At 36.3% G+C, this 27,415-nt stretch overlaps 1 protein-coding gene across 2 annotated transcripts in view; it reads right to left on the bottom strand.

Annotated features, from left to right (window-relative positions):
• Positions 1-27,415, bottom strand: part of STXBP6 (syntaxin binding protein 6) — a 106,637-nt gene that overhangs the window by 14,495 nt on the left and 64,727 nt on the right. For both annotated transcript variants that reach the window (XM_026705067.2, XM_087921848.1), the window contains one exon: positions 26,501-26,666. In XM_026705067.2, coding sequence (XP_026560852.1) covers positions 26,501-26,666 — 166 coding nt within the window. The remainder of the gene's footprint in view (positions 1-26,500; positions 26,667-27,415) is intronic.

A 27,415-nucleotide genomic window follows, 5' to 3' on the forward strand; every position in this document is an offset into this window, starting at 1 on the left:
CAAACCAAGCCATAAGAGGGATGGATTTTTATCAGTAAAATATATCTATTCTTTTCTAAATTGTACTACCGCATTGTATCCAATAATCATATATTTTCCATCTTCCAACATTTTTTTCAAATTTTTCTTCATACAATTCCCCAGCATAGTACATTTCTATGCAGAACCCCAAATATGCAAAATAAGATTTACCCCAAGATAAGTAAATATAGAATTATTTCTATAAAGTTAAAATTGGAGCTAATCTTTATATCTGTAACGTGCCATTTTGAGTTATTGTTTGTGTTGAAAAGATCCCTTTTTGATTTCAATTTTTTCAAGCTAATGCAAACTACTTCAGAATATTTACTTTTTAAATAATCATTTACTTTTAATGTTTATTTTTAAATAAGGAGCTTAGTGGACTGTATATAGTTTTATCGTTTTTAAATAAGGAGCTTAGTGGACTGTATATACAGTTTTATCTTTATTATTATTTCTTATACAAACTAATCCCTTCTAATTTCCAAGTGCCGGGTTGGAGGTTAGAATGCTTAATGGCAGCATGGTATGAGCAGAATGGAATGCTCTTCTCTGTGAAAACGAAGGAAAAAAAAATCATTTTCTGCCTGTATTTTAATTATTTTGTCCCTAATAGTACTTCCTCCACTGTTCTGTAGGATCCGTCAAGTCTCCAAAGCAGAGCTTCAGGAGAGAAATGAAGAATGAATAAGGAATCAAATAAAATTCCATCCTGCTCCATCAACAGAGGTATTTTATTTTAATCATCTTAGATTAAAATGCACTTTTGTAGACAGAAACAGTTTTCAGAAAAATGATCCTGGGTTCAGTTTCAAAACTATATAAAGAGGTCTTTTTTTATTTTATTTGTATTTGTCTGAAAATATAATTAATTTTCCATTGAATCTTTACACTAGGTAATAATCAGTTTCTGTAAACCCAATGTCTCTGCGAAACATTCTCTACTGAAACACAGACTTCCAACAAAGGTACTTTACAGAAACTGCCTCTCTGTTAACCCTTATTATGTTAACTTTCATTGATAGTTACAACTTCTGCAAGATTTGAGCTGTAGATAGTCTATCTTACTGTGCATTTTCAAATCTGAAGGAGGGACATGCTATTAATATTATTAATTTGCCCCGTTTCGGTAGGCTATAGATAAAATTGCATACATTCTTTGAGAATGTTTAAAGCTGGGGACGTTAAATTGCTTCTTCTTTTTCCTAATAAATAGTCTGTTGGTATAAAGGTAAAATGCAATAAAAAATAAGATTGTATACATGATAGTTAATTTGAAAAAAAAATGCCTATTAGTATTGTTTGATTTTGCTTTAGAATCAATTTAACGATTTTTATGTGACCATCTTGACATCTTGTTTTTAATTCTCAATAGGAAAGAATACCACAGAATACTCCTGGCCAAAGAAATTGTTGTAAACTCTTTTGCCAAAGATAGATATTCATTTATTACCAAATGAATATTCTTTATTTCTTGGCAAGTAACTTGAAATTTTCAGCCCAATCCACTCCAATTTATCTTTGAGGATATGGAAGACTTAATTTCCTCTGTGTGTGTGTGTGTGTGTGTGTATGTGAAATGCAGTCATTCTAAACAGGAATTTGAAGTTGAATTGTAGATATGGTTGACTAATGCACATTCAAACATCTTGCAACACAATATTTCAATATGTAGTATTTTAAAACAATCTTTTGAGTAGACATTTTTAATTGATTAAAATATTGTGTATCAATGATTCCAATAACTAATGCCTTTCAATAGGTACAACATTGCAAAGAACTAATCATCAGAAATGCCTGACATGAGTTTTGGGTAGTAAGATTGGCAGCCTATAATTTGATAAAAAATAAAAAAATATGTTTTAATAGCTTTATGGGAAGCTAAACTTTTACTGTTGGTATAACTTCTACTAATCTTTTCCAGATTAGATGAGAGGGAAGAACATATCAGGACATAATTCCCTACAGTCCAACTGTTAACAGCTAAACTATACTGCCAACACTTTGACAGAAAAAAATTATAAACGAATAATAACAACTAAATAAATGTAATACTACTGAGTTTGTATTTTTGAAGGTAAATATTAGTTTTGTGATTTTATAATTTATTACATTTTATTTATGAATCAAATTTATACAGATGCCCACCTCAGATATTAAAGAAATAAAGTGCGCTTTTAAATACTAGAAAATCTTTCAGCAAATCAGAGGTTATGTCCTACATGATGTAGGAGAGGACTAGGTGAGTCCAAGGGTGGGGGTCAAATGCATCATTAACCTGGAGTCCTAACCTAACTTCAGACCCCCTTGACTCTTATCTGGGGCTAATTCGCAGATTATTAGGAGTTCAGATTCTCTAGGTTGCATGGAAATAAACTCGCAGTGCTTATGAACTCTAGCCTGGCTCCTGGTGTCTTGTGCCTGACACCTATAAGCTTCTATTCCTTTGTTTCTTTCTATTTCTTTCTTTTATTTCTTTTTCTTTTGAATACACTTTATTGATTTTAGAATTAAAATAGACCAACAACACATACATAAATGCAAGAGAGAAAAAGAAAACAAAAAAAAAACAATAGAAAGAAAAAGATAGAAAACAATTAAAAACATTTTCATCTTCAACAGTTTGTGAGACCTCCTTTTTATCCTTATTTTATGCCATATACACAATTAATCCTTACATACATCTGTATATCACTACTACGATTCTATCATATCATCTTTTGCCTTTTAGTGTGAAATCTATCTTTGGTCTATCCATTTGTACCAGCAGTTCCAGCTGTCATAATATATTGAAGTGTCTTTATCTTTTAATGCCAAAGTTAATTTGGCCATTTCTGAACAACTTGAAATTTTTTGAATAATCATCTCCTCTGATGGAACACGAGGCTGTTTCCAAAATTGTGCAAAAGTCAATCTGGCCACTGTCAAAATATGTATTATTATATATTTCACTTTTTTTGGTAGTTCTTTATCAAAGATCCCTAATAGAAAGGACTCCGGTTTAAATTTGATCTGTTCTCTTGTAAATTCCTCCAGCCAATTTCTAATTTTCTGCCAATAGTTTTGAGCTTATGTACAAGACCACTACATATGGAAGAAAGTTCCCTCTTTTTTTTGCATTTTCAGCAGTTCGGACTCATATTGGGGTGCATCTTTGTTAATCTCGAAGGAGGAAGGTGCCACCTGTAAAACATTTTATAGACACTTTCTTTGTATGCTACCGATTTTGTGATTTTGTTATTTCTATCCCAGACCTTTTCCCATTCTGTTAAGGTGATACTACGTCCTATATTCCTACTCCAGGCTATCATGTTCCCTTTAACAATTTCTTCCTCTAATTCTACCTCTAATAAATAATTATAAAATTTTGTTATTTTTTTTGCCTGATCTTAATAAAATTTTATCTAATTGCTGGAGTTTATTATTAATTCCAAATTCTTTCTTGTCCTCTTTGTATATGCTTTGAATTTGAAGATATGCCCACCGATCAATTTTTAATCCCTGATCTTGAAAAACTTGGCACGATTTCAGATTTCCTTGAGTATCCAATAGGTCCTTATATTTAATCATTTTAGTAATATCCAGATTATTTGGGTCAGTCAGCACCTCCATTGTTGAGATCCAGATTGGTATCTTTAAGTAGTGTTTTTTCCGTACTTTCTTCCAATTAGTCAATAATGAATCTCTGATTAGGTGTCTATGAAAATATTTCTGTCTAGTTTTCCCAATATCCCATAAAAAAGCATGCCACCCTCTCTGTAAGTCATGGCCTTCTAAGAGTAATATTCTCTTATTGGTTAAATTCACCCATTCCTTCAACCATACTAAAGAGGCTGCACTATAATACAACTCCCAATTTGGGAATGTCAGCCCTCCCCTGCTCTTCATATCCTGCATTGCTTTTAAGTTTATTCTAGGTTTTTTCCCTTGCCAGATGAATTTTGCAGTTATTTTGTTAAGTTCTTCAAAAAATTTTTTTGTGTACTTTAATTGGAATCGTCTGAAATATACAGAGGAATTTTGCAAGAATATTCATTTTAATAGCAGCAATCCTGCCTAATACTGAAAGTTGCAGTTTGCCCCATGTTTCTAAATCCTTCTTTACCTGTTGCATTAATTTGTCATAATAGTTTTCCTTTAGTGTCTTACAATGTGCTGTCAACCATATGACTAAAAATTTAACTTTCTTTATCACTTGTAGTCCCATAACTTCTAATTCTAATTTGTTTTCCTGTTAAATTTTTAGTCATTGATTTCATTTTCTTCCTATTAAGTTTAATCCTGCTTCTGCTCCAAATTGTACTAATTCATTCATCAATTTTTGTCCTCTTTCTATTGGTTCTTCAATGAAAAAAATCATATCATCTGCAAACGCTTGCAATTTATATTCTTCCTTCGTAATCTTTAATCCTTTTATGTCTGGGTTCTGTCTAATTCGCGTTAATAATGCTTCTAGTGATAATATGAAGAGCAGGGGTGAGAGTGGGCAGCCCTGTCTGACTCCTTTTTCTATTTTTATTGGGCGGTTATATTCCCCGTTTATTATAATATTCGCCAGTTGTGTATCATAAATGGTTATAATATTTTCAAATTTGGTGCCTAAATTCATATTATAATTTTTTTGGATTAAAAATTGCCAATTTAAGTTATCAAAGGCCTTCTCTGCATCTAAAAACGTAAGTGCTATTTGTTTTTTGGGGTGGGCTTCGCAAAATTCTAAAACATCTAATACTATTCTTAAATTATTCCTGATTTGTCTGGTCGGGAGAAATCCATTTTAGTCTTCATGTATATGCTCATTTAAAATTCTTTTTAGTCTACTTGCTATAAAAGAAGTGAATATTTTGTAGTCAGTATTTAACAGTGAAATCGGCCTATAATTATGTATATATCAGGGGTCCAAATCCTCCTTTGGAATCAGCAAAATCAATGCCCCCCTCCATGAGTCCGGCATCCTGGCTGCCAATAAAACGTCATTAAAAACTTCCACCATAAGAGGTCCTATTTGTTCTGCTATTGCCTTGTACAGCTCCCCTGGAATCCCATCTGGTCATGGGGATTTATTGTTTTTCTGGTTCTCTATTGCTGATTTCAATTCAAACCAAGTAATATCTTTGTTTAATAATTTTTCCATTTCTTCCACAATTGCTTTATCCTTCATTTCATCTAAATAGTTTCTTATCCTATCTTCGTTAACTTCTTCCTTTTTATATAACTCTTCAAAATATGTATGGGCAATTTCTTTTTTCTGTTCTATCCCTTGCCCTTTCCATCTATTAGCTGATAAATCAATCTTTTTTTTCTCCTTTTTTAAAGGTGATATGATACCCATCTCCCTGGCTTGTTGGCATGCTCAAAATGAGTTTGTCTAGTTGTATTCAGATTTATAATCATTCTCTCTTGTTCGATTAAATTCAATTTATGATTAGTTGTTGTTATCTGATTTTGCAATCTTAAATCCTTTGGGGTACTCTGTAATTGAGTTTCTAATTCCTTAATTTGTTGTTGTAATTTGTTTTGCTGGGCATATTTTTCTTTGTTCCTCTTGGCGTTATAAGAGATTGTTATACCTCTTATTACTGCCTTCATTGTATCCCAAATGTTTTGTTTCATAGTTGCTCCATTATTATTTTCCTTTAAAAAATAGTTTAATTCCTATGAAAATACGACTGTTTAGTTTTCCCCACATCCCATAGAAATGCGTGCCATCCTCTCTGAAGGTCGTGCCCTTCCAAGACTAAAGTTCTTTTATTCAGTAAATTGACCCAGTCTTTTAACCATAATAAGTTGGCTGCCCAATAATATAATTCCCAGTTTGGGAGCGCTAGCCCACCTCTACTTTTTGCATCTTGTAAGGCCTTAATACTGATTCTAGCTTTTTTCCCTTGCCAAATAAATTTAAGAGTTACCTTATTTATATCTTCAAAAAAATTTTTTGGTAATTTTATTGGGATTGTCTGGAATAAGTAAAGGAGTTTTGGTAAGATGTTCATTTTGATCGTGGCAATCCTGCCCAGTAGAGAAAGCTGCAACTTATTCCAAGATTCTAGATCTTTCTTAATTTGCTGTAACAGTTTATCATAATTATTCTCTTTGAGCGATTCACTATGTGGTGTTAACCATATGCCTAAATATTTGACCTTTTTTGTTGCCTGTATCCCCATGGTTTTTTCTAATTCTTTCCTCTGGTTCTCTGTTAGATTTTTAGTCAGTAATTTCGTCTTATTTCTGTTAATCTTTAATCCTGCTACTGAGCCATATTGTTCTAGTTCTTTTATTAGGTTATGTCCTTTTTCCATGGGTTCCTCTAGGAAAAAAAACCATATCGTCTGCAAACGCCTGTAGTTTATATTCCTCTGCTTTGACCCTAACTCCTTGGATTTCAAAGTTTTGTCTTATCCGCGTTAACAGTGATTCTAAAGCAAATATAAATAAGAGGGGTGAGAGAGGGCAACCCTGTCTAACGCCCTTTTCAATGCTTAATGGGCCTGTTTGTTCGCCATTAATTAGTATATTAGCTTGTTGGGTATTGTAAATTGTTGTGATAATGTTCTCGAATTTAGTGCCCAGACTCATGTTATAGATTTTTTGTATTAAAAAGTGCCAATGTAAGTTATCGAATGCTTTCTCAGCATCTAAAAACATGAGTGCAAATTGTTTCTCTGGATGAGCTTCATAATATTCTAGGACGTCAATAACGGTTCTTAAATTGTTTTTAATTTGGCGGAATGGAAGGAAACCATTTTGGTCTTCATGAATGTATAAATTTAAAACTTGTTTTACTCTATTCGCTATAATTGAAGTAAATAATTTATAATCGGCGTTTAAAAGTGAGATTGGTCTATAATTGTTGACATATCTGGCATCTACATCCTCCTTCGGAATTAACGCAATCAACGCCCCCCTCCATGAGTCTGGCATTTTGGCAGCCAAAAGTACTTCGTTAAACACTTCCAGCATCAGAGGCCCTACTAAATCTATTGTGGCTTTATACAATTCTACTGGAATCCCATCTGGACCTGGGGATTTATTATTACTTTGATTTTCCATTGCGGATTTTAACTCAGACCATGTAATATCCTTATTTAGTAATTCTTTGTTTCCTTCCCCTATTGTTTTATCATTCGTATTCTCCAGATAAGTTCTTATTTTGTCCTCATTGATTTCTTCTTTTTTATATAATCTTTGAAAATAGTTTAATATAATATCTTTTTTCTTCTCAATCTCATGTTGTGGGATGCCTTTCTCGTCTATTAATTGGTGTATCAGTCTCTTTTCTTTTTCTTTTTTAAGTTTATAAGATAGCCATCTTCCTGGTTTATTGGCGTGTTCAAAGTAATTTTGTTTGGACCTTCTCAAGCTAACTTCTATTTTATCTTGTTCAATTAAATTCAGCTTATGTTTGGCTAATATTAACTGGTTTTGTAGTCCTTGGATCTTAGGGGTTTTTTGTAATTGTATTTCTAAGTCTTGGATTTGTTGTTGTAATACGTTTTGTCGGGCATAGATTCTCTTGTTTCTCATAGCATTATAGGAAATTGTTGTGCCTCTTATAATTGCTTTCATAGTATCCCAAATGTTCTGTTTTGAAGTTGTTTCATTATTATTATCTTTTAGAAAATAGTTTAGCTCCTCTTTCAGCTTATTAATATACTCTTCTTCATTTACAATTTGGTTGTTTAGTGTCCATCTTTTTTTTTATTCGTCTCCTATCTCTCCAAATTAGCTGTATTGAGTTATGGTCAGCCCATTCATTCGGTAGGATTTTAATTTCTTTTATTTCATTAGCCAGATCCAAATCCATCCAAGCCATATCTATTCTAGTCCAAGTCTTATGTGGATTAGAATAGTATGTAAATTGTTTTCCTTCAAGATTCCGTTCCCTCCATAAATCTTTTAAATTTAACTCTTTCAACATTTCCTTACATGCCGCGGAAAGTTCCCTTTTCCCCTTCTTGTTTTTTCCCATATTACTATGGTCTTTCTGGTAATCTGCAATGGAGTTAAAATCGCCAATCAAGCAAATGTTTCTTTTTTCAAAGCCGACTATTTTTTGGTGAAGGTGTTTAAAAAATTTCCCCTGGTCATCATTTGGGGCATAGTTTGCTACAAGTAAAAATGTGATGTGGTTTATCCAAACTTGTATAACCAGAGTTCTTCCTTCGGGATCCGACCAGATTAATTCTGCCTTTACATCTTGTTTTACGTAAATTGCAATTCCTTTTTTCTTGTGTTTGTCGGCTGGTGCCGTAAAAAGTTTCCCTAATTTTGGACAAATTAGATGTCTTTCGTCATTTTTTGAAATATGTGTTTCTTGAAGACATATTATATCTGCGTTATGTTGAATAAGTTTTGAAAATATCCTTTTTCTTTTGATAATGAATTTAATCCGTTTATATTGATGGAGAGCAACTTCTTCCCCTCCACCATTTATCTACGTCTGCTTAGATTTTTGCCTAGTAATGATTCGGTTCTCTTGTTGTTGTTGTTGTGGGATTTGCTCTTCTCTCCCAGGTTGTGGGTTATCACTTCCTGAAATTAGAGAAAGTCGTTCCTTTTGGGTTCTGTGATGATATCGGTCCTCCTGTGGTCTCCTTTTAGGTTCTTCTTTAGTGGATTGACCATTCGTATCTGTGAGCTGTTGATGAAAATCTTGGGCCTGTTCTATCGATTCTATTTTGATTTTCCTCTCTTTCCACGTAATTAACATCCCTTCCGGGATTAACCATTTAAATTGGATTCCTTTTTTATTTAAATCATTAGCTAAAAATTTATAATCTTGTCTTATCATCCTCACTTTCTTTGGAATTTGTTTTAAAATCCTAATTTCTCTGCCTTTATATGATATTGTTTCCTCCCTAGACATTTTCAAAATTAAATCCCTCAGACATCTCCTAGAGAAGCGGATATGAATTTCTCTTGGACAGTTGTTACGCCTGGCGTAGCTTGTGCTAACCCTATATACCTCATCAAACTCTTTAATTAGATCATCTTTTTCCTTTCCTAACCATTCAGCCAATATTTCTGCCATCAAATGTTCCAATTCTTCATTTTTTGCTTCCGCCACATTCTGGAACCTTAAATACGCCATTGCTTTGTCCATCTTGAGGTGGACCAGAGAGTCTTCCATTTCTCTAAGTACATTTTTAAATTCCTCATCCATCCTTTCAAAGTTAGCCTCCATGCGTATTGTTCTACTCTCTATATCTTTTATTTTCACTTCGTTTCTCTCCATGGCCTGCTGTAGAGACCCTATCTTACCCTCCACCTTCGATAAATCCGCTTTCATTTCAGCCTTCAGTTTCCCCATCTCATCTTTCAATTTGCTTATATCTGCTCTAGTTTCCTTGTGATTTTTAATCATCATTTCTTGCATTTTAGATATAGCTTCCTGCAAGGATAATATGGAAGTTTGTATATTAATGTTGGGGACATTAGGCTGCTTTTCCCCTGTTAAAGACTCCTCGATAGTTTTTTGAGTTGTTGGTGGGGTGGATGTCAACGTAGTCGATAGGGTCGGGGTAGCCTTCCTTCCTGTTTTTAAGGCCATAGTTGTTGTGGATGTCATCTCTCTAAGTATTTGTTTTTGTTGATGCACAATTTTAGATATATTATCCCAAATCACCATTCAGTATTTGGGTCCTGTATCTGAAAGTCTATTCACGTATTTCAATTTAATATCTCACTCCACAGTCTTTTCCCCTATATCATAAATAGATATCTGCAACAATATTCTAGTCTATGTAATAAGAGAATTGGTCAGCAATAGTACATCAATTAACACTTTAAGACATTAATCTTAAATGTCTTAAGTAGTCTAAATGATTTATAAATAGATTATATCAACAAAGTTTATCCCTTTTTGCTATTAATACTTACAACAGTAATCTCTTAACTCTATAATAATAGTATATCCTCCTCTTCCCCCCCCCCCAAGTAAGTAGAATTATGTAAGGTATTTAGAAGATACAATAGGGAGGCAAGGGGCAAGACAATAAGAGAAAAGGTAGAAGAGAGATTACCACAGCTTCAGAAAATCAACAAACAAACAGCAAGGAAGTCATCTTAAAGAGAAAATAGTGCCAACTTAGTAAACTTAAGTAGTACCACGTAATAAAAAAAGCAAGTTGGGTGAGCTAAAGGTCCATCTTCCAGCTAGAGGATTCTTTTCAGCCTTCCAATCAGCAAATGGTGTAATGTGCTGACTAATCTGCAGTCCCAAAACCATCTTTCCCAGCCTTCTGTTCGCCTCTGCCTTCTTCCTCTTGCTGCTTCTTCTTTCTTTGCTTTCCAACTTTTAAATCAACATACAAATCTTCCAAAGTCCAATATAATGCTCAATTTGTCTTCTCCACAATATTAAGTAGATATAATAGTCATGTTGTGCTCAGATCAATTCCGGACCTCCGATCTCCGGGTTTTAGCAATCTCCCTCTTTTCCCAGAGCTTCCCCTTCACAGGGTCAAACTGTGTTTTCCTTTTGTGCTTAGACTTTTCCGCTCTCCATTATAATCTTTCCATTTTCCCAACTGCTTTTCTGGCCGCTCTCCGCCCGACTTCCGAGAGGTGCTAATTACAACCAGGAGAGAAGAATTTATGGTATAATTCTTCTGTCATTCTGCTCCCTTCAGTCTTCAAAGAATCCAAGTTATAAACCGTTTCTCTGTTCGTGTTACTCGATCTCGCAGGCTGTCACTGCTTTGCTTATTCACTCAAGTGGCAGACCGGATTGGAAGCCGCCATAGAATGACAGCTTACTCTTTTGCGCCGGGCTCGGGAGCTTCCCTCTTCACTGTCGGGGGGTTGCCTTCCCCCCTCTGCAGCTCGAGGATCTCCACGTTGACACGGACCTCTCCGGGGTTCGTGTATCCCTGGGGGATCGCTCCTGACACCAGAAAAGGTGTTCGAAGCCTGCACCAGACTTCTTCACCTCCGTTCTCCCTGTCCTGCCACCACAATCTTATTAGAGATTCACTATTAACTAATTGGAAAAAAATATGCAAAAAACATTATTTAAAAATTCCGATTTGGCTTTCAACAATGGAGGCAATGGTTCATCCCAACAATTTGGATATAATAAAAATGACTAAATATAAAGATTTATTAGACCCTTTAGGAAAATTAAGAACTCGACAGGACTTACAGGAACAGGGATTTAAAATTGACCAGTGGTTATATATACAAATCCATAGCAGATACAAACAAGATATCAAAGAGTTTGGAATCTATAGCAAATTACAATATTTAGATAAAATCTTATTAGGATCAAATAAAAAGAATATCTCCAAATTTTATAAATATTTATTGGAGGTAGATTTAGAGCAAGAGACAGTGAAAGGGAACATGATAATGTGGAGTAGGAATATTGGAAGAAGCATTACATTAACAGAATGGGAAAAGATCTGGAATAGAAACATTAAGATTACGAAATCCGCGGCGTATAAAGAAAATATGTATAAAATGTTATATAGATGGCACTTACCCCCTTCGAGGTTAGCGAAAATGAACCCAAACTCTAGTCCAAAATGTTGGAAATGTAAAAACATAGAAGGAACCTACTTTCATATGTGGTGGTCCTGTAAGGAAGCCCAGAAATACTGGCAAAAAATTAGAAAATGGTTGGAGGAAATAACCAAAGAACAAATCGAATACAAACCAGAGTTCTTCCTACTAGGGATCTCTGATAAACATTTACCTAAAAAGATGAAATATATAACAATTCATATTCTAACTGCGGCCAGATTAGCATTTGCCCAGTGCTGGAAATCATCCTATATACCTACAGATCAAATGGTCATCCAGAAAATATGTGACTGTGCAGAAATGGACAATTTAACCATAGCACTTAAAAATAAAGAGCCTTCAGCATTTTATGATAATTGGAATGCGTGGTATAATTGGTTATCTCAGAGATAAACTGTTCAATGAACAATGGGTAATTTAAGCATAAATAGTGATAAGATGTGTATAATTAAAGTAAGGTAGGAGAATTGGATCTTGCAGACTGTCAAAAAGGATATCTGTCTGTTTTTAATGTATTTTCTTTTTTCTTCTGTTTCTTTGTTTTCTTCTTTCTTTTATACCTCTTTTTCTCCTTTTTCGGTTCGCAAGACCGAGCGTTTTTTTTTCCGTTTTTTTCCCTTTTTTCTTTTTCCTTTTTCTCCCCCGTTGTAGATGTAATGTTGTTATGTTTTTAATTGTAAATTCAATAAAATTTATTCAAAAAAAAAATAGTTTAATTCCTCCTTGAGTTTGTTAGTATATTCTTTTTCTCTTATTAACTGAGTATTTTTTTTTTGAAAATTTTATTGATTTTTAAAGACAAACACTTACAGCAAGAAAAAAAAGTTTTGTTTTTTTTCAGTATTCAGAAATCCTTATTATCCCCTTGACATTTAATTATCCAGTTTAATTACCTATTGATGCCAAAGCGGGTTTTTCAGATTTCTCATTCAATTCTGTTCGCTGTCAACGTTATGAAGGAGAGTGGAAAAAAAAAACTTTCCCTTTTAACTTTCATTCGCCGCTTCCAAATCTTCCTTGGGAACGATGTATCTTTTTAAAAAATTTAAATTCCAGGAAACCTTGATTGTTGCTTCTTATCCCGGTCAGCCAAAACTTTCACTTCTTAACTTCCTCCTGCATTTTCTTTTCCGGCTGAGTGCTTCTTTGAGGCAGCCATTTCTGACCGCCACTCTTACTGCCTTCGGAAAAGGGAGTTTAGCCAGCTGAGGAGGAGAGGTGCAATTCCCCTCAACCCTGCCAGGTCTCCCCTGTCTTCACCACCTCTACAGGGTGGCTTAGCCCCAAAGCCGGCTGGCTCGGGGCACTCCAGCGGCGAGCGCAGGCAGAAACCGCGCACAATCGCGGATTCCTGCCTGCCGCCGAAGCGCTACAAACCAGAACTCCCATTTTACTCAATCTTGTTCTGAGCCCCTTCAGCTAAGATTCTTGCACCACCCAAATGTAGCTTTCCCTTTGACTCAATCAATCATGTCTGAGTTATTTTGGCAATATAACTTCTATGACACATGGACATGGTTTTTAGGTTTCTCATGCATGGGAACATGATACTGATTACATTACTGGAGGATTCACTTTCACGTAGAATCCAATCAATGTACATCCTAACAAGCATCTGGGTGTTATCCCTCTACCTTAATTTTGTCACAGATTTTGAGTGCTACACTTTGAAGTTAAGAAATATACATGTGTGATGTATACATTGTGATTTCCCACAATGCAGTCATTTGGAACTGTAAATAACACAGAAAATTAAGTCAAACTGATTTACATTCTCTGAAGAGTAGGGGTAAGCAACTTGTGCTCTTATCAATGGCCTCTGCCTATTTTGCATTCCAAGAATCCAATTAAAGGCTGTTAAATATGGTATCAAATTGCTGAATAACAATAGCATAATCTTCTATTCGATAAAGAAAGAAAGAAGAAAAACAGTTGCATTAAACCAATTAGTAGCTTATTGTTCCTATTTTGGTAAACCTCTCTTTCGCACACTCCTAAAAATAGGGCTGGCTTATTCCATCACCTCTGTCACTACCTTGTGGCCTCTTTGTGACAAAAATACTGTAGCCTATGTTAAGTTGCTTGCTTCATTTCATTTTTATTTACCACCATAATAGGTTAAGTACCAGAACAGCATGGTGTGAGCTTTTTATACTTCTTTTCCTTCCCTCTTTAACTGCAGGACCCAAGAGTTTTGAAAAACATACAATTATATTTAATTTCATTACTGAGCCAAGTAGTCTGAACCTAACAGACACTAATGACTCCTTTCTGCAGTCAAAAGTGCTTACCTCAAACCAATTTAAAACAAATAAATATATTTACAAAAATATCCTATTAAGGAAAAAAAAAACTTTTTTTTGTCTCTCAGCCAGACTGTTTTGCAGGCATCAGCAAAAAGGAAGCCTTTGTAAAATGTGAATGCCCAGAATTATCTGGTCATCATACGGGACTTCTTAAATTTTTAATGGGGTGGGTGGGATTAGAAATTATAGACCTATTAGGAAATAGGGAAATTGACTCTCTTCAGCAGCAGTTTTTTTAAAAAACAGACTGCCTCTCCTGAAGTGGTAGAAAACCACAACAACAAAGCAGGCAGTGTAAGAGACTCAAGAGAGAGTTCTCTGTTCTGAAGATGCTGTCGGCTCCTATGGAGGATAGAAATGTTAAGTAGGATCAACATATGGAAAGTCACAAAAATTGTCAGCTACTTGGGAGAGAAACAATCACTATCCATGTCTTTACTTGTTTATTTTCAGCTGCTGGAAGACAGAAATGCATTGTTGATGATAGAAAAGAGTTGGTTACTGTTAAAGTCCAGACTGAGCAGTCTCCCAAATCAGTAAATGTGTAGTGATTTAATACATGAGGAATCTGCTGGAAATGTTTACACATCATGCATCTAATACACCACAGACTTCTATTAATTCTTTATAGGAAAGGATGACTCACTATATCAAGTTCAACATTGCACAGATACATAGGCAACTACTGAATTTTGTACACATAGCAACCTTCTCCAATGTAATGTCCTCCAGATGTTGGGATTTCAGCTTCCATTCATTCCTGGGGTATATATGGTAAGTACTAGATTCAGTCATGTGGCATTAAAATCTAGTTTAAACAAGACCGCTATTAGGAAAAATATGCAGATTTCTAACATTTAGAATTTAGGAATCACCAAATTTCCAAATAATCTGCACTAGTCACTGTGAAAGTAGTATTTTGGTACAAAGATGATCTTTCTCAAAATCATATGTAATCAGGAAGCAGACAGTATCAAGGATATATCATGGACTCCAGTAGCAAAAGACTGTTCAGACAAGGTTAATTTAGGTTTAAATGTAATCTTACTGCAAGGAATTATTAGAACCTTGTAATAATCTCAAGAGAGTTAGGAAAGTAAAATGTCCTTACCTGGATAAACAGAAATTAAATCTTCAGGAGTTCATATGGTCATATTATACTAGAGGCAGTTCTTGACTTATGACCACAGTGGATACCAATTGTAAGTCATTGCAATGGTTAAGTTGAGGCACCAAATGATGAGACTTGATTTTATAACTGTTTTTATGACAGCTGTAGAGCAAGTTAAGTGAATCATGTGATGATTAAATGAATCCAGTGTATCCAATGGATTTTTTTTTTGCCATTTTCTACTGGAAAACAGCAAAAATGTTGCAAATTGTGATTATGTGATTGTGGGATGTGCAACAATCACAAATACAAGCTGATTATCAAGAGCCTGAAATGCAGTCATGGGATTGTGGGGTATATAGTGGCACAGCGGTTACAGGGATAATTCACTGCTCACTCCAGGAATTCGATTCTGAGTGGCTCAAGATTGACACAGCCTTTCATCTTTCCAAGGTCAGTAAAATAAGGAACCAGATTGTTGGGAGCAATATGCTAACTCTGTAAATGGCTTAGAGAAGGCTGTAAAGACTGTGAAGTAGTATATAAGTCTAAATGCTATTGATAGATGTATGGCAATTTTGAAGATGGGTTGTAAGTAGCTTTTGTTACCTTTGTCATAATTTTAAACAGTTGTTAAGTGGCCAGTCATAAGTCAAGGACTACCTGTAATTTAAAAGCAGGCAGAAAAAAACAGCGGTTTATAGAAGATACTCATATTAATAAATACCTGGGATGATGACCCGGGACAAGGCATGAAGGTCACACAGCCAGCTGAGAGTTCAAACTCTCCTTTAATGCTCCAACTTTTCCCCCAAAGCTCCCACATTCATGACAAGTCCTAAAGCAAAGCGTGTAAATGTGCACATGCACGCACGTGCACACACACACACACACAGAGCAGCCTCTGGCTGCGAGCAGTCCAGCAAAACAAAGGAACAAAGAAATGAAAGTATAAAGCAAGGAACAAGGCATTGAGTCCACAAAGCAGGAAACAAGGCAAGCAGTCCTGCAAACACCAGATGTCTGCAATGGCACACAAAACTCCACTAATTCAGCATTTGTTCTTGACAAATGCCTCTCCCCACAGTATCTCCTTTAATCTCAGTCCCCAGGTATGCCTTGTGGTGTGGTGCTCTTCTCCCAAAGTTGTTGGGTCACCCTGTGCTGTTCCCGTCTTCTCTCCTCTCTTCGTGCTCATGGATCATGAGGGGGCAGTCCTTGCTCATTGCCTGAGCCCCGTCATTTTTCATTTCCACTGCTTGTCCTCTTTCAGTCATTGTGATGACCCCCCGGGGCATGGCACAAAAGCAACAAAATCACAAAAATAGGTAAAGTCCCTTTAATACCTCCAACCTGGCCCCCAATGTCCAGCTATCATTGGCTGGAGAAAAAACTCTCCCAAGAACAGTTTTTAAAGGGAAGAAATTCTGCCCGAACCCAAAGTACATATAAATTATAAATAAAAACCGTCACAAACCACGTTGCAGCAATTAACAAGAGAGAGCAGGATAAGGAATTGAAGACTTCAGAAGATAACAAAACACACACAGTTGGGAGGACGTCAGAACTCAGGTAAGACTTGACAAATCAAAATAATTCACGCTTTGCTTCCAGCAAGGAGCTGTGTGCAAAAACTTTATCCTGTTCTCCCAGCTGCAGCTAATGAAGGGAATCAGCATCTTTTTCTCCTACCATAACCCACATTGCTCCCTTATCTGTTCCTCCCTGCATGCCATAGGATGAAAAGTAGGGGGGCTGGGTCTTCCTCTGAATGCCCAGCCAGACTGTGCTCTTCCCCAGTTTCCTCCACAGCCACTGGAGCCACACTCCCTGTCAGCTGTTTAACCTGTCCCTCGGAATCAGATTCCAACAGGGGCATGACAGTCATCCTGTCCTGTTCCACCCTGCTAGCAAGCCGTCCCAATCCTGACGGGCCCTGGGCTGCCTTGTCCTGCTCCTCCCCACATTCTTCCAAAGTGCCCCGCTCTATCTCTGTTGGCTCCAGCTCTGGCTCGCCCTCCTCCACAGATTCAGGCTCCAACAGTGGCATGACAGATACTCCTATTAATGCATTGTTTTGTTTGATTTGGTTTCTTAGTATAGTTTAGTATAACAGCAGCTGCATTTAGACCAGAACAGTTCTATTCACCATATAAGCATTACTCTGTAGCATTTTACTAATTTTAATGACTGGGAAAGTGCTGGGAGACAATCATTGAAGGCCTAGCTTTATACTTGTTTACTTCCATGTCAGCTAGATGGTTTGCTTCAAATAACTATGCTGGAAACCCAGAGTTTATTTTTCACATCCATCTCTGCAGCAATGAGGACAGAAGAGGAAATAAGCTGCTTCTTTGTTTCAAGAAATCTCAGAAATAAACAAACAAAATATGGATTCATGCTTATGTTTGGCTGGAGAAAAACAAATGATTAAATGATTAAAAAGTATTGTCTGAAGAGAATACGAGAAAAAAAATTACAGATGTATTCTTTCTTTTTGTCTGACGCTCAGCCAGGGAATTCTTTAATTTAGCTGGGAAACTCATCCTCAGAGGATGCCTTATGCAAAATTCCAATTATCTCACAAGTTCTTTTTCTGCTTTTTCTCATTTCTTTTATATTTAAAAAAAACATGCAATTCCTAATCTTTACCTCTAGGTGCCACCAATAATTCTCATCAGTAGTTTATTATACTATCATCATTGTAAACTTCTGAATTTACACAGAATTCCAGTAAAAGTAGTATGTATGTTTTTAGATCAATAATCTTGTTTGGGATCTTCTTCTTTTAAATAAACAACAGCAAATCAATGTCTGATCTAGATCAGGACCACAAATGATCATTCCTGTGTCATTTTCCTATGAAATATATATTTCCCTTTCCCCAATAAAATTTGCTATTAATTTTGAGATTTTCTCAGTCACAAACTGATCTTGAATGATGTGGAAAAATATATTTTAGAAACAACTGTAATTTAAATCCCATAAACATTTACTAAGACTCCCTGAATTTATCAAGACTTTTTACTAAACATTTTATGGAGGAATTTTCTACTAGAAATATTTGTTTTGAAAAATCTCATACCTTAACACCTGAGCCCTCCAGATTAAAAAACGGTCACTTTTTTATGAGCAAAAACATCAGAAAAGGTTTTTCATTTTTTTAAAAAAGAAAATGATACTATTTCCAACTGTGAAGTATTGATTTAGAAGAGGTTTACAGAATATTAGGGAAAAAAAGGTTATAGCTCTCCTCCTCTGTGAGAGAGGAAAATTACCAGTGATTGTGTGCCAGTTTTAATATCAGCCCAAATTATTAGACTGCACAGAACTCATAAAATAATATAAATCATATAAACAATAACAATAACAGGTAGTTTCAGAATCAGACTGGAAATAAAGTAAAATAATTTATTGCATCGACTGTGACCTAAGCTGAGTCTGAATGATTTAATATTCCATTTATTTATTTAGCAAACTTATATTGTGGCTATAGTCAAATGTCATGGTTCTGTCTAAACATGGTTCTCAGAATGGAATGAAATGCTGCAACCGCCACAAAGGGAGTCCTTCAGTTAAGACTGCAATGTGATATATATTGGCCATATAGCTAACTTTTGTATCTTGCAGAATTGTCACCAATTGCCTGAACATGTAAAAAGTCCAAGAGCAAAATGTCTGGAACAGCAAAAGAGAGACAATCGTTCTCTTTTCAGAAGCAATCAGTATCCACCTTGGGAAGTGATACCAGGGCTACCATCAGTTTTACCACAAACTGTCCGCTAATGTAAACTAGGTGAATCAACAACGGAAAAAGTAAAGTTTAATATTAGGAACACATCTGCAGTGATCTATATCCTCTTAAGGTATAATGGCTATTTTGTGGCTGTTCAACTTATGTGAGAGACCACCACAAACTTACAATGAGGCAACGTAACAAAAAAATCCTCTGGAATTGTCTTATTATAAGGGAGATGTGATGAAATGTTTTTTTGGCTGTTCAAGAATGAGCTGCAGCGAAATCACTTTTCTCATTTATTTCATGATTCATGCAGAGAGCTATTCATATTTTCTAATGCATTTCAAGTTGAGAAACATCTTTCTTCATGTTGAAGTTTGGTGTTAAGCATTATGAAAATGCTGCTCCAGCTCGATTGAAAAATAATGTTGATTTTACTCCTTTGTTCCCCGATCCATGATCACTTTGCTTTGAATGCCAAAGAATTATAAGTGGAGCCCTATGTCTGTGGATTCGGGAGACATGTCTTGGCTTTTCAATATGCAGTGCTCCATCGGTTTAATGGTCATTCTATTGGGTATTTGTATAGCACTTCAGTTTGTCAAATGATTTACAGCATCAGTCATAACATCTGCATGTGGCTGAAACATTATAGCTTCACTAAAGACATCAATGGCTGTGTGTTGGTTCTTTTTCAAGTTTCTACCACTGGATAAGTTCATCAAAAAGAATTTGACCTCTTGTTCTGAATTTTAAAATAGTAAGCTAGACAGACATTAACTATATGTATCTATGTCTGTACAGGTAGTCCTCGACTTATGACAGTTCATTCAGAACCGTTTCAAGTTACAACAGCACCGGAAGAAATGACTTATGAACATTTTTCACATGATCCAAATTCACATAATTATGATGGTTGCATTGTCCCAGGGTCATGGGAGTATCTTCTGTCAAGCAAAATCCATGTGAAAAGCTGATTCACTTAACCACGGTGTTACTGATTTCACCACTGCAGTGATTCACTTAACAATGATGGCAAGAAAGGTCATAAAATGCAGCAAAATTCACTTAACAACCATCTCACTTCATAACATAAATTTTGGGCTCAATTGTGGTCGTAAGTTGAGGGGTACTTTTATACTTCCCTTTTTTCAAAAGTCCAGAGAGATATCTTATAGGTAGCCCTTGACTTAGAAGCATTGGTTTAGTGACTACTCAAAATTACAATGGCATTGAAAAAGTGATTTACGACCAGTCCTCACCCCTATGACCACAGCAGCATCCCCATGATCATGTGAGCAAAATTTATGTGCTTGGCCACTGGTATGTAGTTACGATAGTTGCGGCATCAGGGGCCATGCAATAGCCATTTGTCACCTTTCCTGCGATCTTCTGACATGCCAAGACAATGGGTGAAGTCGGAATTGCTTAATGATAGCGAAAGTTACTTAACAGCTGCAGTGATTTGCTTAACAGCCATGGCAAAAATGCTGTAAAATCAAGTGTAACTCATTGCTTAGCAATGAAATTTCTGGACCCAATTTAGTTGTAAGTTGATGTCTACTTGTATATACATTTCTCTCTTTATATTTGCATCAGACAGAGAAAAGATTATGTTAAAATAACAGCAAATGGTCAAATAACTCTCAAATGAGCATTCCAACTGAAAGGGACTGAATCAGAATCAGAAAAGAGCTAGAAGGGACCTTGGAGATCTTCTAGTCCAGCCCCTGCTCAAGCAGGAGTTCTTATAATATGTGATGACCCGGAGCATGGCACAAAGGCAACACAGTCAGATAAACAGTAGGAGTCCCTTAATTAGCTCCAATTTTGCCCCCCAATGTCCTGGTTACCTTCTGGCTGTTCCTCTCCCAGGAACAGCCTTTGGCTGCAGTGAATCAAGTCCAAAACGTGGTCAACAAAAACTGTAACTATAAGTCCAATCAACACAAAATGAGGTAATTATTCCTACAGGGCAGGAGCAAGAATTCCAGATGCGAAGGCACAGCAATAACTCAACACGGTTGGGAAGCCGCCAGGAGCACAGATAAGCAAAGTCAACACAAGATAAACTCACATTTGCTCCCAGCAGCTACTGCACTCAGCATGCATTTCTTTTAAACTCTCATTCCCAGCTGTGGCTAATGAAGGGAATCAGGGCCCTTTCCCTCCCCATAAGCCAAACAACTCAGGTTGCTCTCTTCTCCATTCCTCCCTGCATGCCCTAGGATAAAGAAGAGGTGGGCCTGGGTTTTCCTCTGAACTCCCTCTCCCTTGTTCTCCCTCTCCCCTGCTCTGCCCAGCTGGACTTTGCCCTTCCCCAGTTTTCTCCACACCAAAGGTGCTAAACTCCCACTCCCTGTCACCTGATCGTCTTCCTCCTCAGATTCAGACTCCGACAGGGGCATGACATACTATTTCAGACAAATGGCTGTCCGGTCTCTTTTTAAAACCCTCCAGCGATGAAGCACCCACGTCTGAAGGCAAGCTGGTTAATTGTCCTCACTGTTGGGAAGTTTCTCCTTAATTCCAAGTTGCTTCTTTCCTTGATTAGTTTCCATCCATTGTTTCTTATCCTGCCCTCAGGTGCCTTAGAAAACAAATTGACCTCTTCTTCTTTGTGGCAGACTCTCAAATATTGGATTACTGCTATCATGTCTCCTGATCTCTTGACATCCAACATTTTTTCTCAACCGCATGTATTAAAAAATACCACTCCAATAATCTGTGAATGTTATATGTCACAGTCCCAATATATCAGGAAGGCATAGATTCTGAAAGGCTCCAAGAGATGGACCTGAAGATAGGTTCAGTGTAAGATTTTTTCAGTGATTCTTTTTTGTTTGTTGAGATAAATGAATATTGTTGGGTGCCTGGGGTAATGGCTAATTAATATAAGTTATCATCTCCACAGTAAACCATTTAAATATGGTGAATTATCTCTCCCCAATGTAATGCATAGGAAATTGAGCTATAAGATTATAAATTAGTTCTGGATATTCTATCAGACTGCAATCTACCATGGTGCAAATTACACAAAATGTCAAATCTGTACATATATAATAGCATCTGTACTTCAAAAAAATATGTCAATGTGTATTTCTTTAAATGTCTTTCAAAAGACACTTAAAAGTCAATCAATCATCAATCAATCAACCAACCAATCTCTTCCCCATTTATATTTTTAGCTCCCTCTTTAATCCTGAATAATGCAGGTGGAAGATTTAGTATTTTGAATTTAATATGACAGTTAAACATCTGTGAAGTGAGAAACTGCTGTCACATATTAGATATTGAGGTAATTCTGATCTTTTATGGCAATGATTATTATTTTAGAACTTATGCAATATTGTATATATGCACATTGTGATATTCCCTTTTGGGGAAAATATTATGGAAAGTACAATAAAATATGAAATAAGATAAATCCAGGGTCTGTGTATCACCTGAGTTTTTAGATAACATAACACTATTTGTATCTGAAAGTACATATAATTGTACCTCTAACAACACTAAAAACATACTTTACATATTGATCTGTAAATATCTTAAACAACACACATCCTTGTTTAATTTTATGATGAAGGCTGAATTATTGACATTCTGTTCATTCTTATATGTGTTTTATATTATTCATTCACTGTTCTCATGAAGATTTAGCAACCAGGTTTTAAATCCATATTTGATATTCTAAGATTCAGACCTATTCATTTAATCAAAGGTATTCTCTCAAACAACAAATGTACAACTAACTTTGTTACCTATACTAATTTCTCAGTGATCTGATAAAAGTGCAAAAATCTCTTCATCATATCATTTTTTTTTGTCCCAAAGTGTTTTTCCCAAAAGGCACCTGGACTTTCTTGGTCATTTTCTTTGAAGAGATTTTGTGTTTCATCCAAAATAACTTCTTCAGTCCCTAGTTAAATCTATTAGAACTGTTCAGTTAGAACTGGAGCAACTTCAAGCTAAGCCTTTTCAAAGAAAACCCCTCAAGAAAGACCAATTGCCTTTTTGAAAAATCACCTTTAAGACAACTATGATCCATAGACAGATTACTCGTTTTCACGTAAAGTCACTCTGTCCTTCAGAAATCAGACATACAATACCTTTCAATGGGAATTATGTATTCCAATAATACGATAAAAATGAAAATGAAACACTATAGAATATTTAATTCCAAAATAACAATGTTAAGAGCTATCTTGCCTTTTATTCACAGGCTCAAGGTAGCATATATCCTCATATTTTTCTTCTAACAACAGCCTCTGTCTTATTCTCTTCATACCAACAGCCCTCAGTAGTAGCTTAGCCTAAGAGACCATCTGACCCAGGTCTCCTAGTGAGCTTCTGTGACTGAGGATGAACTTGAACCCTATAGATCTCCTACAGCCAGAATAACATCTTAATTGCTATACCACATTTTGAAGCTCCAACATGAATTCTTGTACAAGATTTTTCATTTATGGATTATACAGGTAGTCTTCAACTTATGACCACAACTGGGTTTGGAATTTTGGCTACTAACCAACGCAGTCATTAAGCAAGTCATCACATGACCAGATCCTATTTTTTTGATCATTTCTATCATTGAAAAATCACAAATAGGAATCATGTGGCCTTAGGACCTTCGTAAAAGGAAACCAATTGCTCAGCTCCCAAATCACAACCATCTGATCCCAGGGTTTGGTGAAATGGTTGAAACTTGCTACAAACTGTAACTCTTTTAAGTCACTTTTTTCAGTACATCTTTCGAATGGTCGTTAAATGAATAGTCTTAAGTTGAGGACTATTATAATCTAAGTGCATTGTCAGAACCAAGAGAAACTAAGGGAACATACAAAAGACTATGTCTCTTATGTCATCATCAGCCTCCTTCTTTTCCTTTGACATTAAGCAATTCTACAGGAAGAAAAGTACAGCAAGCACACACAATGAATATTAATAATAGGGAATAAGTTCAGAATCAATTATCCCTTTGAAACTCCAATTAACGGGTTTGGGAGATTAAAACGAATGCTTTAAGCATCACTACCATAAAACATTATTCAGTTGGGCATTTTACTTCTTCCTGCTGAAATACCAACATAAACTTCACTTCACTTAGGCCTACAGGGAGAAGAAGTGCACCAGAGCATTTGCCAATTTCTGAAGTTCAGCTGGTTCTAAATTACAGGGTTTCAAAGCAATTTTAAATTATGTAGCAAGACCTCTTCTCTTTAGAGATCAAGTGACCATGAATAAAGAATTTGGAGCAGCAAATTTGTTTCCGCAGTATACAAGCTACACACTTTATACCAGCTCTAAAATTGTGCCCTCAAGACTTAATGTAATTGAAGACCGAACAAATATAATTGCAGGATTTCTTCCTGGAAATCACAAATACAGAGTAGGCCACACATAAGGATTTTGTTATCTTAAAAGATCTGATGCACATTAACATTTGCAAGATCTGCTGATCCCAATGTTGCTGATTCAGAAAGAAAAAATGTTTTAGTACAATAAAATAGTGCATTAAGAGAAGTGATTATTGTCCAACAACTCCTATTCTAGTTTAGAAATTTCTCTTCTAGTAAGACTTGTAAAATCAATTATTGCTAAATGGGAAACAATAAAACCAATAGAGAAAGGAATTAAAAAGTGACACATGTTCCATAGGGAATATACTTATGCAGTGAAGCAAAATAGATTAAAACCAGGCAGGAAATGATTATGTAGGAAAATCTTCTTCTAGCTTTATTAAATAATGCTTTAGTTAAATAATTAGAATGTCTATAAATCTCACTTCAAAGCCCAGAAGAATGTTTTGATACTTTTTATTAGGATCAAAGTTAATCTTGTATATGTATATTACCAATAAGCCCAGATGAAATTTAAAAATAGTAGCAGTATGTACATTGCTCAAAAAAATAAAGGGAACACTTAAACAACACAATGTAACTCCAAGTCAATCACACTTCTGTGAAATCAAACTGTCCACTTAGGTAGCAACACTGATTGACAATCAATTTCACATGCTGTTGTGCAAATGGAATAGACAACAGGTGGAAAGCATAGGCAGTTAGCAAGACATCCCCAATAAAGGAGTGGTTCTGCAGGTGGTGACCACAGACAACTTCTCAGTTCCTATGCTTTCTGGCTGATGGTTTGGTCACTTTTGAATGCTGGTGGTGCTTTCACTCTAGTGGTAGCATGAGACGGAGTCTACAACCACAAAAGTGGCTCAGGTAGTGCAACTCATCCAGGATGGCACATCAATGCGAGCTGTGGCAAGGTTTGCTGTGACTGTCAGCGTAGTGTCAAGAGCATGGAGGCACTACCAGGAGAAAGGCCAGTACATCAGAAGATGTGGAGGAGGCCATAGGAGGGCAACAACCCAGCATCAGGACTGCTACCTCCGCCTTTGTGCAAGGAGGGACAGGAAGAGAACTGCCAGAGCCCTGCAAAATGACCTCCAGCGGGCCACAAATATGCATGTGGCTACTCAAATGGTCAGAAACAGACTCCATGAGGGTGGTATGAGGGCCCGATGTCCACAGATGGGGGTTGTGCTTACAGCCCAACACCCTGTAGGATGTTTGGCATTTGCCAGAGAACATCAAGATTGGCAAATTCGCCACTGGCGTCCTGTGCTCTTCACAGATGAAAGCAGGTTCACACTGAGCATATGTGACAGACGTGACAGGGTCTGGAGACGCCGTGGAGAATATTCTGCTGCCTGCAACATCCTCCAGCATGACTGGTTTGGCAGTGGGTCAGTAATGGTGTGGAGTGGCATTTCTTTAGGGGGCTGCACAGCCCTCCATGTGCTCGCCAGAGGTAGCCTGACTGCCATTAGGTACCGAGATGAGACCCTCAGACCGCTTGTGAGACCATATGCTGGTGCGGTTGGCCGTGGGTTCCTCCTAATGCAAGACAATGCTAGACCTCATGTGGTGGCTGGAGTGTTTCAGCAGTTCCTGCAAGACAAAGGCATTGATGTTCCCCAGACCTGAATCCAATTGAGCACATCTGGGACATCATGTCTCGCTCCATCCACCAACGCCACGTTGCACCACAGACTGTCCATGAGTTGGGGGTTGCTTTAGTCCAGGTGTGGGAGGAGATCCCTCAGGAGACCATCCACCATCTCATCAGGAGCATGCCCAGGTGTTGTAGGGAGGTCATACAGGCACGTGGAGGCCACATACACTACTGAGCCTCATTTTACTTGTTTTAAGGACATTACATCAAAGTGTTTTTTTCCACTTTAATTTTGAGTGTAACTCCAAATGCAGACCTCCATGGGTTGCTAAATTTGATTTCCATTGATAATTTTTGTGTGATTTTGTTGTTAGCACATTCAACTATGTAATGAACGAAGTATTTAATAAGAATATTTCATTCATTCAGATCTAGGATGTCTTATTTTTGTGTTCCCTTTATTTTTTTGAGCAGTGTATGTATGTATGTATGTATGTATGTATGTATGTATGTATGTATGTATGTATGTATTTGTATCATGCCTTAATTATTTTCCAAAATAACTCAAGGTTGCAAACATACTGTATATGACACACTTTTTTCCTCCTATTTTCTCCCAAAAAAACCTTACGAAGTGAGCTGAGCTGAGAGACAGTGACTGGCCCAAGGTCACCCTGCTGGCTTTCATGACTATGGCAGGACTAGAACTCACGGACTCCCATAGCAAACTGGTCTAGATTTTAAATAAACTATAAATAAATATAAATAGATTCAATTTATAATTGATGCAATGTCCTAAAACAAAAATCTTCAGTGATTAAAACATGTAGCACTTACCTCCAATAACTTTAGACTGGCAATTAATAAATTCTGGCTTTTTGTCTGTAAGATACCGTTGACAAGTATGATGGAGAATTTGAAAAAATGTACATTTCTCAGAGGCTGTACTTGCCACCCATTGGTCAAAAGCATTTTCAAACAATAAATCAAATTCTGGGGAATCCTAGAAAGAAACAGATCAGATTATCAGGGAAATACTTTAATATTACAAAGTCTTACTTGCTATATTAGATTTTCTTTAATAACACATTAAAACATTATGCAAAAGTTCATGACCAACTTTTTACAATAATTGTATTATATAATAGTTTTAATTCCATGCTATTATAAAATGCTATTTGAAGACAAATAGATAATTCAATAACCGATGGAAGGCAGCTGTTCTCAGTGTAATAATGGAAACAAACATTGAATCTATCTGGCTCTGAAATAATCTGTTGTCAAGTTATAAGAGTATATTTCAGAATGTAACACATGGTCACGCTGCTGGAAGACAGCATGATAAAGAGTCTTATATTATTCTGGATCCCTGAAATATTTTTGAATTAGTTTCCATAATCTCCAAACATAGATCATACTGACAAGTTATGATGAATGTTTTAGTCTTGAATTTTAGGTTGTCAACATTAGATGCTACTTTCGCTGATCATTTGGAACTCCAAGAATCTGCACTTGAAATGAAATATGTTTTCTGCCAAGAAATTTAGGATAGATAACAAGTCTCTGCCTCTTTATAAAGATTTGGGACGTTGCCAGAGGAAGGACAGAAAGCTTTGCATGGGAGCAGAATGGAGAAAAAGTCCAGTGATCTTTCTTCTCCAGAAAGCCAGCCTTGGAAACTGGGTAAAAATGTACCGTGTTTCTCCAACAATATGGCCTCCACCAATAGGAAGGCCCAGCATGATTTCTAGG

The sequence above is a fragment of the Pseudonaja textilis genome, chromosome 1 (assembly GCF_049901715.1).
Source record: "Pseudonaja textilis isolate UNSWEBS1 chromosome 1, rPseTex1.2, whole genome shotgun sequence".
NCBI lineage: Eukaryota > Metazoa > Chordata > Lepidosauria > Squamata > Elapidae > Pseudonaja > Pseudonaja textilis.